We start from the raw sequence: 16,072 nt of genomic DNA on the forward strand, positions 1-16,072 counted from the left end.
GCCTCCATCTTCCAAACTGACTTGGTCTCCGCGTAAACTTCCAGCAAGCGTCCAGCATGTGCGGACACCATGGATGTGCCACATGAAGCGGAGAGGAGAAACTGAAGCCGCAGCTCAAAGTTTACCGGTAGAAACCACCGTGACACACAAGTTTAAGCGTGTTTTTCTGCTTTTGCAGCACTTTTTCCTTGCCGTCTGCCACTTGGGATTGCTTGAACTCAGCGTAGTGTGTATTTATGTTCAGCTGGGGAGACGTGTAGTTTTTCGGGGTGGTCCGCTCTAAGGAAGGTGACATGCAGGTTCTCGGTTGGACCATAGTTGTCCTCGGCCAGTGGATCTTACAGAAGGTAAGTTTATTATCATTCCGAGTGACAAAAAAAAAAAAAAAAAAAAAGTGAATTAAAATATTTTTTTCTTTAAACCATTAAGATTTAGGGTGCTTCTTTTGGAGAGCAGAGCCCTCTTCCCCTTTTAGAGTCAGTTTCTTTTAGAAACTCCTTTTAGAGTCAGCTGATAAACAATAATTACTAGGGTTTTTATTGTTTCATGAAGATATGTTTAATGACATTAACGTCACTACAACCTGATGATGCCGTGCAAAGTCTGCTGTCCTTGCGATGTTTGCTGGTTTGAACTTGATTTAAAGTTATTACATCTTCATTACAGCTGTTCAGAATTCAAACAAACAGCAAAAAAAATAAATATATATATATAGTGGTTCTTACTTTTGTTTAATCTTCGTGGAAGACGTGTGGCGACTTCTGCCTGGTCTCCAAGCGCGCAGATTTCTGCTGTGGGAGCGTTACCCCTTTACTCCCAGTTATGCAGCTCTCCTTATCTATTTATCTATGTAGGCTCCCAGCAACTTCCTCTAATTTTTCTTCAGAAGTTAAACACGCCCCTGGCTTGTTTCGTTATCTCGACATCGCTGTGGCAAAGAGTTTGTACGCCTAGTTTGGCTGCTGCAGCTGCTGATTATGTGCAGATAAATGTGTGCGCGCCCGTATGTGCGCGCTCTCTCGCTCTCTCTCTCTCTCTCTCTTTTTTTTTTTTTTTTGGCTGTTTATGCTCATTATATTGGAGTGTTTTCCTGATTGCTTCACACTGACAGTAATAATGTCCACATTATATGTGGACCCCCAGAGTACAATACAACAGAATACAATAGAGGCTGTCTGTCCCAGCACACACTGTATCTGCACTCAGTAACTGCCTTCAGCAAATAATGAAAGAGAATAAAAACATGACCTTTCACCATGATCCTCTGCTCCTTCCTGATCGCATCCTCCTTCCAGTTCCTTCCCTCCCTTATCTGCTCCTCTTCTATTATGGATCATTTTGACCTCACTGACTTTCATCGAAAACCAGTGATTCATACTCAGTCTTTAAATACGGCTGCAAAAAATTACCCAACACTTTCAAATGTTGTTAAAGCTTTGACTTTTTAATCAGCTGGTTTTACAAGTTTTAAAGTAGCCCTGAGGTGTAAAGCAAGTCTTATTAGAAGCACATCACTTGACTCAAGTGACAAATTGTAGTGTTATGAGTGTAAAGAGCCGAGGGGGTGGACGGGTGGGGAACCTTCACAGCTAACAGAATTGCTTAGTGGTCCACAGTAACCGGTGCTCTCTCCAAAGATGGTGATGAGGAGGGTGTTTGGTGTGTGTGTGTGGTTTAACACCCTGTTGGCTGCTGGCATATTGGGGTTAGGTTGTATTGTGACAGGTAATAACACCTACGTTTCTTTTGGAGATTGAATGCAAATCATTTCTCCTGGAAAGTGGAACTGCTGTGCTTCTTCCACATAGGAGTGTAACTCAGGTTCAAGTATTAGAATCGACTTGGTATTAGATTATGATAGCCACGCTTTTCAGTAATGTGCCATTTGAAATTATGTTTGATCTTTTTTTTACATTTTTTTTAAGATGGGGTGGGTGGGGGGGCAGTCTTGTTTGTTTTCTGTGACTGTGCAGTGTATATGATACAGTGATTTGGATAACATAATGTGACAAGTTACATCCTCTGAAGCACTATTAGCTTGAGGGATTAAGAAGTGAGGAGGTAAAGGAGACAGTGAAAAAGTGAAGGCAGGTGATAAATTCAGCAGTCAGAGAGGAAAGCGTGAAGTAGAAGGCAGTGGAGTGGGAGGAAGGGAACGTAGCATCACCCATCTCTCTAACTTCATTTAGTGGTCTCTTTGAGTAAATGCCACACTTAGTGATTATTTAGAGTTACTTAGAGGCCTCTTTAGGTACATGTGTAAGTGTGTAAGTGAGTGCAGGGAAAGATTAGGCAACGTGAGAAAAGAACGAAAACCTCTTCCTCTAAACAGCTTCTGACAATTGTCTGAAATCATTTATTTCTTTGAAAATATAATATGTTTATATATTATTTTCACTCATATTAGTGAGTTTATTTTAATAAACTTTGATGCGAACATTTCGCAGGTGAGCTTCCTATTTGAAACTAAAAAAAAAATTTGCGCACTTCCTCCATGTGATGTCCAATGCTGCAACATTGTAATTCTTTCCACCTTGTACTTTGAAATGATATCTCCAGTAACAGCACTACAAAAGAAGAAAAGATGTGTGAAAAGCTCCTTTGCTGTTTTATGCTCCCAGTAAGAACAATAGCATTAGCCGGAATCTCAACCTGACAAAATCCTCTTATCTCCCTCCCCATAAAACAACTAGCTATATACCCCAGGGATATTACAGAAACTGAGTATCTTTAATTTCATTATATATAGTCCTACTTCCTTTGCAATCATCTATCGCATATTCTGCATAGCTTTGCATTCCAGTAGTCTCTGTATGTCCCAGCAAAATGTGTATGAGATATACAGTTGAGTGTATTTTTATGCCTCTTGTTCATGCCCACATCTTATGGACTTACTAAACAATAAAAAAAAATAAAAAAAACGAAAAAATAAACAGAGCCATCAGAACAGCAGGATCACATTTTTTTCTACGATGGATTAAACCAGGTGGTTGCTGGTTTCCCTCCCGCTCACTGTCTTTTCGTTCATCCATCTGTCCGTCCGTGGATCATCTTCTGTGTCAAACGGCGCAGTTTCAACAGGCAAGAGGTAATGCTGGACTGTTATGTGTGCAAATTATACTTTCTATTCACAAACCGATTAGAGATGTAATCTGTTGAATCGTGATGACAGAAGCAATCAAATCACTGCTGTATCTATTGCGTCTGAAATTATTCCCAGAGATCAAAGTATTGTCGAAGCTAAAAAAAGGGCACAGAGTCATGCAGTATTTTAATGGATCCTAACATGGTTTCCTCAAGGTTAAGCAACAATCCATTTTTATTTAATTTGTTTTCTCCCCTTTCAACAGCCCTATAGCCCATTTTTGACAATCCATTAGTTAAAAAATGAGTCCTCACTTGTTTGGTGCAGTGGATACTCCCACCCCAGGCTTTGTATTAGCCTTAAGCAAGGGAAGTTTAATTTAAATGTGTGAAGATGTCATATATTTTTCACTAATGTAAAATGAAATGTCATTACAGAGGTGTAGCTTCGGTATTGTACAAGCATCTGTCATCATTGTTCAGGTGCTGGAGCTCACAAAAGACTACAAATATTACCACAGAGTCATCATTGAATTAAAATATGCTTTTTAAATTTTGAAATAATTTGTATAATATCTGCCTCACAATCCCACTACTACACAACAACTGCAGGATTATCTATTATTAGAAGACGTAAAAATTATGATATAGATTTTTTTTAAGATGGGAAGAAAAACATATTTAGGAGCAGGGTCAGAGCTGCTGCGGCTGCTCTCACTAGCGAACAGGCCTGCTGCAGGTGTTTGGTTCCTGTTGGAGCCACATGTTCATGTTTGACATGCAAATGTTAAAAACAAACTTCCTTGGGTCAGAGATCCAACTATTACTCATAAATATTAAATGTATTTCTTCTTAAAAGTTCTCTTTTTAGGAAAGTAAAAGTGAAGGTACTTACAATAAGTACTCCAAATCCATTTTAAATGTAGTGTAAACCAGCATGAAAGAACTACTTAAGTAAAGTACAAGCACCTGAAACATGTTCTGCATTACATTCCCACATGGATCATCACTCTGAGGTTTCTGCCACAGATCATGAGCTACAGTATATGTTTAATAAAAGTGTGTATGTGTTTAACCCCACATTTTTCAAAATCATGTTTTATTTTGGTCTTTTACCATCACCACAACATTTGCATTAAAATGTGTAATATAACCTCTGCCCCATTCTTGTTCTGTGTAACCTTCCTGTAAATAACCCAAGAATGGACATAAATCAGGCATTCGGGAGAATTAGTTCATTTGTTTCTCTCAAAGTGCTTTTAAAAACTGTGGGTTTCACTATAAGGTTAAAAGAACATGTGTTATGATGATGTGGTTTAGATTAGAAAGGAGTTGAAGTTGTAGTTTTCATGTTTCAAAAACACGTTAGATGTGGAATTTCAGATTTTCATTGGTGATTTTCAGAACCAGTGGCCACTCATACAGTATATTACATAAATTGTAAAATTACAACAGATTTGATGTGCACATTCATGTTATTTTATTTCATTTGAGACAATATTGGTCATTGTTTTAGGCTAAATGCACCTGCTCAAGAAACGACACCGCTAATGTACTCTCGGGATGTTTGAGGAAGTATTTACGATCTTGGTTTTCCAGTTACACAAAAAGTGCAGTGGCTGATGGGAATGTCGTCATAAACCAAAATATTACGGAAAATTAAAAGTTGGATTTGATGGAAGAACTTGACGACACGTTTAGTATTCCCTCAAATTATAAATCTCAATTCTTCCACACAGGGGCATGAAATTTCATCCAGCGGCTGAAAGGAAAGGTTAAGGTGTCAACAAAGTCAATATGATTCAGTCCGTACAGAGTTTTCAAGGCTATCCATCCAACCAAACGTCATGGATCAACTGACATTACCATCTTTCAGCAACCCGTTAAGCATGTAGTGCACTACTTCATTTTACATAACATGAATTTTTAACAGTGCCTTTACTGTCTAATGAAGTGTTTGCTCAGCATGCATCCCATGTTGTAGCTTTGATGTTCAAATTTATTTTGAAATAAACACTTTCTAAATAGCAGAAGATACTCGCAGTAAGAAAGTACAGGACTTTGTATAAAATTGAGTTAATTTTTGTGTTTAATTTTACAAACTAGCCTCCAGCTGTCAGAAGAGTCTTGCTTTGGTTTGGATTGACTGGGTTGTGAATGCCAGATGGTGGGCTTTCACATAACTGCAAATAACCTTGGCAATTGGTTGATGCTTCTATGTTGGAAAGAAAAACATGGATTTCAGAGAAACAGAAGCAGATGACTTGAATAAAATGCCCCCTTTCTGTCTAGCCCGTGCTCTTGTGGTGTTCCAGCAAGCTCAAGTTAATGTAAAATGGTAAACTTAATGTGTTTTATATGGTAACAGTTTATAGCAATGTGGCAGTGTTTAGACACAACGTAGTGTTTTTCTTTGTTTTGTTTTGTTTAGAGATTTCATCTCTTTACTGGGTGAATTAAAAGTTTCTCAATTTGTTTTCTGTGTCATTTAAAATTCATTGGGGAAAAAAACAGCCAGTCACACCAACAAAGAAATAATACTCAGTGGTGGTTTGTATAGAAAGTTTCTCACAGCATTGACTGGACTGAAAATGTCAAAAAAAAAAACTGTTGTGTGTTGTGTTAATATAGTTGAGAGAATACTACTCACAGTATATTGCATTGTCAAGTTTATATAGTAGCGTTTATGTTATTATTTTGCAGGCTTTGGTTGCACAGCCAAATAAATATCCAGATAAATGTGCCTTAAAGCCATGAAGTGTATATCACAATGTTGATATAGAAAAACAATGTGTAACCTTTAGGCACTGGCTGAAAGTTGTTAGACTGGGGATGAAACTTTGTGCTTCATATTTTAAAATGGTGAGCGTTCTTCTGTTATCAATTAATGTATTCTATTAAGACTATTAATGTCTTCTTTGAATAATTTTATTTAATTTAACTACTATTTCCTTCAGAACATGTAAAATTAATATTTACTATAATACCAGTTAATAAATAACAGTTGTGGGTCGGGCTGTGGCTCAGGAGAAAGAGCAGGGTCGATCAGCTCAATCCCCAGCTCCTTCATTTCACATTTTGAAGTGTCCTTGAGAAAGACACTGAACCTCCAATTGCACATGTGTGTGCCCCTCACTTGTGAGTTGCTTTGATGCATATTGTCACAATTTTGTTTAGTAGTGTAAAGTGTGTGTAAACTGGGTCATAATTTTATTTATTTGTAGTGGATTTAATGCTGTGGCTGGTTGGCTTTAAGTTTGGGCAGGAGTGGCCTATCAGTTAAAGAAGTGAGGATGAATGTAAACGATTCCATTCCTCGTTCTGACAGGGACAAATCTGGCTGAGATAAGTGCAGTGCTCGGCCCATCCCTGCACTTCTTTCTATTTTTGAATAGTCACATTTGTCACATTTGTAGCATAAAGCACCACAAGCAGCAGCTGGGATGATGCGTTGACATACATATACAATATTAAAGTCTAATCAGAATTAAACTATGTCTCTGCTCTCAGCATCATCGTACAACTTGCACAGAGGAAAGTAAGTTAAGTTACTATTGACTCCTGTAATTATATTGCAATGAATGGATGAAATAAAATCTGAAATGAATGTCAAAAAACTGCTTCATAATCCATTTAAGCACAGTGGGAAAAAATCTTTTTAAGGGAAGTACAGTTGTGAAAACAGCACAGACTTAAACAAAAGCAAGAAATATCGCTGCTCTGCTGTTGAAAAACAGGTTCTACAGTTACAGTGAGAACATGAACACAAACGCTAGAGAGCAAAGTTGAACACTAGGCCTCACATCGGATGATGCGACCTGGGTTTCACTGCCAGGATTATCTGGAGAAGAAGGCCTGTGGACAGCTGCTGCCTGAGCCCCAAGAGTGTCTAACTTCTCCCATTCTGAGCCACCATCCAACCTCTGATACAGCTGTCTATGTAGCTGCCAGCTTGGGTTTTGGAGGAGGTCGTGGTGATGGCAGAGTTTATTAGAGATTTTTGGTGGGTTAGGAAGATAAAGTCTCAATTTTTCTCCATGTTTTAGTTGTTCTATTGCTCTGCTTTTCTGTCATTTCACCTCTACACTAATTCAGGCTCTGAGTTTTCTCACTATCCTCCACTTGCTCTCCCCCTCTTTCTGTCTCTCCTCTCTAACCAAGTGAAAGCAAGGAGGATGAGGGCAGAGCAGGCAAAGCACATATGGAGGTCCAGGTCAAGATAACCACACCTGATCTGTCTTGAGCTGAGCTCTACCCACCCTGAAGAACACTCACACGGCATTTTAATGCATCCCCACCTACCTCAATGGATGTAATACCATTATTACAATGGTACTCTGTATGATTCTCCAAGCCTTATGGAGCGATCGTGGAAAATTGCTTCCTGAGAGGAGTTGTGGGGGGCAAAAAAAGGAACGTCTGCGGAGACATTTCTAAGAAGTAATCAATTTGAAAAGATTTCACATAATCTGTTTGCCATAAAGTTATGTGACACAGACATGCATGCATAGAATAGATATGTCATACACTGAATCTTTAAGAAGCATATGCATAAACATACAAACCCATACAACAGGAGGTAAACCCAGTTGTTCTGTTTTGTCATGACCGAGCTGGAACATTACACAGCCGTTGAGGTAATACAGAGAGAATGGCAGAGGGAAGAAAATGAACTCTTAGCTGAAGCCGATAAAGGGGCATTACAGCTGGGTATGTTACGGCCCTGTAACGCTGACATCCGTCACTGCACCGTGTCATGAACACAGGAGAACTACACAACCTCATGTGTTATTTCCCTTTTTAATGTTAACTTTGTTTCAATACATTGTTCAAATATTAAAGCCACTTAATGTTTGGTTTTTAATAAGGTAAAATTATCATTAATTGACACCAATTGATCAAATATTTGATCAAATATTTGATTACATGGTGTCAGAATTGGAATGTGCAACCCTGCATTACTGTGTGTTTAAGAAAAATACTTGTATGACTGCTTTGCTTACTATTCATTTTTGTGGCTTGGCTGGAGGGATGATCATGTTGGACAGTCCATCACAACAACAAATGGATGAAATGATATGAAATTCTTTGAGGATGCCACTGGCTCTACATCATAATGGCTTGGAATCACCATGTGGTTGGCATATTTGAGTGAGAAGGGTACACAGAATTATTCCCTATGCTGTAAATTATTCGCAGTAAGTTTGCTGAACCCTTAACATTTTACCAGGTGCCATCATTTGGTCAGCATTTTGTTCAGTACTTCTGTTTGTGACCAGATACCTGCAAAAAAGCTACTTTAAGTTTAGTATACACCTGCATTCTAAAAGTACATATTACAATAAGTCCTAAAACCCAAAAATCAGTTAGCATTTTTGGATTTGCGGTTCCCTCATTCTAAAGTCTGTGTTTGCAGTGTTTTTTATTTGGTGAAATCTGCAATTTGTTGATGTTTGTTTAATACAATAACTGGAGAGATGTTGCTCTATTCCATTTGTAATTTGCATGACTTGTGTTCCTCCTGTTTCCTTACGATTTCATTCAAACATCAACTATTTCTATCAATCAGTTTATCTCTAAATTTTAAATAATAACATTTTCTGGCATTTCCACTTTGGTCTTCATGTAAAATATTTCATATGCATACAAACAGTCAGAAGCAACCTTACCTATTTTGAGTATTGATAATATATGCAATAGCAAAAGAAAAAAGAAAAATATATTGCCCCAAATCACAACTTAGTCATCTTAAAATGTATGGTCAAGACCTTACGGAATCAAAGAGAAACCCCAAAACTCCCCCTTGAGTAAGCACTAGGCGACAATGAACAAGAAGCACTCCCTTTAGGGAGAGAAACGTCTGACAGAAGCAGGCTCGGGGTGTGCGGTTGTCTGCCTCCACTGGTTTAGCTGAGTGAAGAGAGAACCGAAAAGAAGAGCAACAAGAAGCAACAAACAAAACTATAATCTGGGAGGAGATGAGTAACTTCCAGGTGCCAACACCAGATATTACCTGGAACACACAAGCTCCTCTCCATCATACCTGGAGAATGGACAGAGAGACAGTTGGAAATAATGAGAGACAGAGAGTAGAGACACAGCCTGGATGCTCATTTGTTTGAAAGGAAAAAAGGGAAAAGTTTTACAGTAAAGGTAATCCTGTACTGTTGGCAGGAATGTGGACTATACTTGATTTACTGAATAATCTTATTGAGACATAATCCAATGCACCCCAGCCAGGAATTGGTACAAATCCTGCAATGGTCATTGTAAATGAAGTTTTTATTTTAAAAAAGGGGCATGATAAGATAGGGCCCTGGAGCCAGCTGACTTCTTTTTAAATCTGGAGACAGGAGCCCTGCACTCTGAGCAAAGAGCACACAATAGGATATAGAGTTTAAGGAGACCAGACAAGGAGCACATCCATTTAAGATTTTGTAAGTCATCAGAAGCACCTTAAAGTCTGATCTGACATGAATAGGACGCCAATGAAGGGAAGATAAAATTGGTGTAATGTGGTCACATTTTCTGAATTTAGATAAAAGTCTAGTTGCAGCATTCTGGACCATTTGAAGAATTCTAGGCCTGAAAAATCGGGATGGCACAAATGCGTAAATGAATATCCCTGCAATTTTAGCTATGTTACATTAATGAAAGAACACAGTATTGGTGATATCTTTATTCTGAGCTGGGTCAAATGTGACACAAGGATTTGTGGCTGTCAAGCTCTAAGAAATCATACACAAAGTGGTTTCTGAGTCAACCCAGGCCAGTGACCAGTATGTCCGTTTTATCAGTTTTCAGAAGGAGGAAGTTGTTTGGCATCAACTTTTTACAGTAAGTAAAACTTTAGCCAGAAAAGGGCCAAACCTGAGACACCAAACTTCTTCTAAAGTTGCTCCAAAAAGAGTGAACTACGGTGTCAATTAGCAGCTCCAATAATAGAAGCACAGAGGTGGAATCTTAATCTATATCAAGCAGAAGATTGTTTACCATTTTAGTGAGTGCAGTTTCCGTGGAGTGACGGCCTAAAAGACAGCAGCTTTAAAACTAGAGGGGACCAATGCCATTTGAAAGTGAACAGCATTCATCACTGTAGCTCCCAAAGCTCTTTACAAAGTTAAGATGGTGGAGACTTTGAGAACACAAGTAGGAGGATTAGAAGCCATCACCACCTTAGATATGACTGACCTTAGATATGAACAGATACAGTGTCAAACCTTGGTAAAGTCAAGAAATTCTTGAAGTCTTAAGGTTGAGAGGTATCTTTTTACAGTCTGGCAACAGTGTCAAAAAGAAATCAAGGGGAGATGCCTATTGTTCCTTATTAAGTGAGAGAAATATGCTGCTCTTGCAGTGGACGGAGCCCATTCATAACTCAGTACAGACTCATGTCACTGAAGCTAATGAGATTCACCTTTTGATTTCAGCCCTTTAAGATCCAGTCTCCTGCACGTCTGTCAAGAATGTGGTTCTTTAGTAAACAGAGTGTAGACCTCTCACTTTGATTGTAAGAGGTGCAACTGACTCCAGAGGAGTAGACAAAGCTGCGTTATGTCACTGCTACAATTTTTAACAGAGTCTGTTGTTGCAGTGAAATGAACTACGACTGGTTGTTCACGATATGCCGAGGGGTAAAAGCATTTGCACCTCTGCTATGGGGATACGTTAGTGTCGCCTCGAATCCAATGAAGAAGCGATCTGCCATAATCGATGTAATGGGGGAGACAGTCAGGTCAGGAAGCACTGTCCCTCAGGACAGAATTACATCAAGAGTGTTACCTCTGCAGTGAGTCGGCTCCTGCACAAACTGGGTGAAACCAAGAGTATCAATGTCATGAAGGCTATACTTAGAGGGTCTGAAGCATTATTCAAACAAATTTTAAAGTCACACATAATTAAAATGTCATCAGAATGAGTCTGTTTCCCTTTATTTATAAAGCCAAACTTTACACATTGATTAGTGCTTTGTGGTCCACATGTTTGAGAGATGTATATGTTAGGGGGAGGAAAACAATATGAATGTTAAAGATCTGACTCGGCTGACAATCAGTGCTTTGTGCAATTCTCTGGCTGCACTTATTGGTTAAGTTAATAGCTACTTTAGTAGACTCCAACTGCAGCTTAAAACAACTAACACGCTGAAACTAACACTGGCCTTAGCAGTAACATGAGCATTAACTATGGTGTATAGAAGCTAAACCCACTAAAGTAAACTAGATTAGGAGGGGAATGAGTCAAACACCAACAGGCTATTCTCTGACATCAAAAACCTGGAGGACTGACAATATATAATTTAACACACAATGGCCTATCAAAACAGATTTTTATACGTATACACTATAGAGAGAAAATAAGTGAAATGTAGGAAATGCACAAAGACTGTTTTATTTAGTCTTTTATTAAGTATTTTGGCGGAGTCTTCATGTTTTTTTCTTGATGTTTTTATCCTCTTTTGCATGACTTAATAAATAAAGCAGCAGAAGGAGACTCTGGGTGTGAAGTGGTCAGCCCTACTTTGGATTGCTTCACTGGTGTTGCTCTACTTTGAGCGGTCCCCAGCCATCTTCATGACGCGAGCAGTGTGTTAATCTCTCTCTCCCTGTATTTCTCTCTCTCTCCTTTTCCTGGCGGTGAGGAAGCAGAGTCGGGTTTTGGAAATAGTTTACATCAGAAGGGACGCTTGGCTCCCGATGATGGGCACTGTGTTTCTTTCATACATGCATGATGAGTAGCTCAGCTCTCGGCGGGGACCACCAGTCATGTCGTAACTCTGCTGCCCCATGGTCAACGTGTTTCCTAGTCTTAGCTCCCACACTGGGAGAAAAGACACGCTGCGCTTCATACTTTTGCTTTCAGATTAGACAGCGTGCGTTCTGCTGCGTTCACATGTGTTTACCGGTGCGAGAGACAAGCATGTAAACTGAACTCAGGCCCAAACAGAGCATTGCATTGTTGCAGAAAGTTAAAAATTTGGCAGGTTGCAAATGTGTGTCTGTTAATGCTCACGGTGGGAATCACTTATATATATATATTCTGTGGATGCACATACATGTTTTTATGTCATTTTATGTCTCATCAAAAACAAACATCAAACAGTATTTAGATTTGGTTACTTGTATATAGGATTTTCACAGCATCTTATGATTAATAGTTTCACACTTAGGGAAGATTTATATATATATATATATATATATATATATATATATATATATATATATATATACAATAGGATTTTGTGCATGTAATGAAATATTAAATGCAAACTGTAATCCAAGCGACACCAAATATCATAACTCATGGTGCAGACAGCAAAGAATGCTCAGGGTCAGCTCAGCATGAGGACCCTGCCACAGATGGGACTGTGGAGGAGGGATTAGTTTTTATCATTTTTTTAATATCTTCAGCATGGCCTGTAATGCATTAATTCAGACATGCATTGAATTTATTGGAGATTTGAAGCAGGGTGGGAGGGAAAAAAAACAATTGCTAACCCATCTAGCGTGGTGTCTTTCTTTGGTGTGCCTGAGCAATCACACTATGTTAATAAATAAAAGATTCTGCACAAATCTGTCGGACAATCTCAAAGATTCGATGTTGTTGTTGAGACATGTAATAACAGCGTCTTATTTGTCCTTTGGGGATTTCAGGAGCTTGTGGTGTTTTATTGAGATGTAAGCAGGACACTATGCTTATAGAAGCTGTCTTTTGGATTTATCTCCTGTAGAAACAGTTTTTATTTATTGTTTCCTGGACTCAAGCCTAATGGAGAGTGGGCAGGAGATTTCAGTGGAGAGCTGAGCACTCTGCAGAACCATTTGGGCACCGATCCCTCGCACCTCTCTCAGTCCATTTCCCTGACTTCTTTTCCCTACTGTCTTTCATCTTACACCTCTCTCACCTGCCACCTGCCTGTCAAACCCTTCACAATTGAGCCTCTATCTTTTCACTCCATCACTTCTCTGCTACTTCCTTGTCTCTCCTGCCTTGATACTGGTTGTGCCCATCCCGCAACTACTTTTGCCAGTGTTTCTTGATAAAATGTAGCCCCGGAAGAAATAAAATATGTGAGAAATTTTTCATTGCTTCCAGTTCCTTGTGCTCTGATAGCTTGTGCTAGAGGAGATGAGATTTGCTTTTTATTGAACTTTTTTTTTCTTCCCTGGTGATTTCTGGCTCTAGTCACCATGTTTCTCTCAGGGTGTTTCTGGATCGAGACATGGCAGTTCTCGCTAATGAATTATATAAAATCTCGGCTTGGTTTTTAGTTAATTAGCCCGAGCAATGAAGAAGCAGAGGGGACCGGGAGATTGATGGCAAGAGGGAATGAATGGTGTGTAGGCGGGAAGGGTAGACTTTCCCTCCTTTAACTTGATCCAAGTTGGCCCACAGGAGGTTGTTGGGGAGCAAGTCTAGGTCAGGGCTAAGGAAGGAGACGAGTGCAGACCAAGCTGAACTGTGGCTGTGTGGGCACAGGGAAACATTAGAAAATCCTCTCACATCCCACCTGGCCTCACATTGGCAAATTTTTTAGCATGCTCCTCATGCAAAGCTTAACTGTCCGCATGTGTTAGAGGACCTTGGCGTGCATTTTATCACTTTTAGCTTTTGATGTTATTACAGATTTTGAATGTGAGAATTATATTTAAGTGCTGTATCTGTCAGGGTGGAAGTTTCTAATATGTGAGCAGCCCTGCAGAACCAGCCCACAAATTCTGTTCACTCACTGAGGTTTGACAAGGCTTGATATGTATTTGCTTGGATTAGAGGCATTGCCTGCTGGTATAGTCTAAAAGCCCTTTGCTGGATTGGACTGAATCCACCTTAAACCATGGACAGATCATTTACAACCAGAATAGAAGAAAATGTCACTTAATTAGATGATTTGGTGTTTGACGAGATGGAACTTCACTGCAGAAACTTTGAATTTACACGATGAGATGCCAGGAATTCACATAGATAAAATATAGCCAATTGAATTCTTAGCACAACTCAGAGGTTCATTCTCACCATTCAGAAGCTAATTAGACATATCTCCAATTACAGTCATAAACATGTAGTTATTTGTATGTACATGATCTCAATGTTTACATTATTAAATTGCTTTCCAGAGAGAAATAACAACATAGGTTACTGAAGTTGTTTTCATAGTTTTGAGGTCCAATACAATTCAGAGGAAAATATTGTACTTATTTCTCTTCTACATTTTAAACAGCTTTGGTTACAACATAAAGTGTTTAAATCAGCTCTATGAGCAGAAAAGCAATTTGACTCTTTATTAATTACTGTCATTTTTCTCCGCCATACTTTTCAGCTTCTTACGTGTCATACAAATATGGACTAGACTTGTCCATGTTAGCAACAACATATTGTTTACTTTCAATTGTCAACCCATTCATTAACCCTGAACTCCTCCCAGAGACTTCGTAGTTCCAAGTAAAACCATGTTAGATTTTCATCTTTGCATCTTAGTGGTACATGGTTGTAGAATGAAATACAGGGGTCAAATATAATGCTCTTAGTTATACATGGGACACATTTGAAGATAGCGAATTTTTTTTATCTAATACCAAAAACTATTTTGTAATTTTTGGTACAAAGATTGCTACTTGTAGTAAATGCCTAGTGTATATGGAACTTTGCCTCCACTATATAGCAAGCTACCATATAAAGTACCAGCCTGACCATAGGTCATGTGAACCTTAGGTATCTATGTTGTCCAAAAACACTACAGCCTGTCACAAGAAAACTTGGACATCAAACCACTAGTCCCGTGGTTACCAAAAACCACCTGCTTCACTTCTTGAGCCACAGTCAGTGGTGTAACTGTACAGAAGTTGAAGGGATTCACAACTGAAATTTCATTGTACCTTCAAGCTTTTTACCATCTTTATTTAACACCAAAGCTACCTTGCAAACAGCAAGCAACTCAACATTTTCATATCAAATCAGTTGGATTAAACTCTGCGGCCTTAAGCTGGGAGTGCAGTCCTCATTACTCATAATGTTTCACAGCCGGACCACACACACTCATCAAAAAAAAGATAAAATAAAAATAAAATGTTCAAGAAAAAAAATGTAGAAGGAACCAGATTCAGGAAAGACTTCACCCAGATGTCACCCTCCGCTACACAAACACATGGACCAAACTTCGACATGCGTGTAGCGACATGACCAGACAGTGGCAGTGACATAATGTGGCACCTAGAGAAATAGACAGAGAGAGAATGAGTGTAGGAGGTGACAGACAGAGAAACCGACACATATGTTCCACTAGCGAGAAGCTGGACATCTCACTGCAGAGGGTTATGCTTCAGTATGTTCAGCCGGAGGAGGGTGAACATTGTAATGCAGCATAAACCATAAGGGCAACGGCAGAACAGTGCAATCCCTGAAGGACCAACCCAAGAATTCTGATCATAGTCTTCATCCTCTCCCTTGTGACTTTAGGCAGAGCATGACCTCTAACTCCCAGTGCATGTCTCCAGGAGTGAAATACATTGCATGAATGAATGCATTAAGTTCAACAAACTACAGGTTTGGAGCGAAAAGACAGAAATCGCTTGAGTGAATCAGGTTAATTTGCAGGCTCTGTGATCCAGATGATCCATCCTGCGCTCGCTACACCGTTTCTTTCATTCTCTTTTCTGTTATAAACCATTCGGTTGTAAATGCAAGTAATCATTGCCGTTCTGTCATCAGCTGACAGTGGAAGTGAGAATAAGCTGTGAGTCCAGCTGTGAGCCATTAAAAAACTCACCTGCCAATGTGAACAGTGTTTCGTTTAGACGCTAAATGATGTTGTCCTTTCTTTGTTACCATCGGTGGACATCTTTTTTTGTTTAATTCATTTTTACTGATATTAATTCTTTCTTGACACCTACATTAGCTACATAAGCTGTTTGCTACTGGTGTTGGCATCTCTCTGTCAATAAATAATAACAAATCACTTAGTTGTCAATAGTTTTTGACTCCAAACACAAATGAC

General features: G+C 39.1%; 1 protein-coding gene across 1 annotated transcript in view; it reads left to right on the forward strand.

The window, feature by feature from the left end:
* The first annotated feature begins 207 nt into the window (after positions 1-207).
* LOC137128167 (neurexophilin-4) overlaps positions 208-16,072 on the forward strand; it is a 41,674-nt gene continuing 25,809 nt past the window's right edge. Inside the window, exon 1 of the mRNA XM_067505963.1 lies at positions 208-347. Coding sequence (XP_067362064.1) covers positions 294-347 — 54 coding nt within the window. The 5' untranslated portion in view covers positions 208-293. The remainder of the gene's footprint in view (positions 348-16,072) is intronic.

Source organism: Channa argus, chromosome 5 (genome assembly GCF_033026475.1).
Source record: "Channa argus isolate prfri chromosome 5, Channa argus male v1.0, whole genome shotgun sequence".
In the NCBI taxonomy this organism is placed as follows: Eukaryota; Metazoa; Chordata; class Actinopteri; order Anabantiformes; family Channidae; genus Channa; species Channa argus.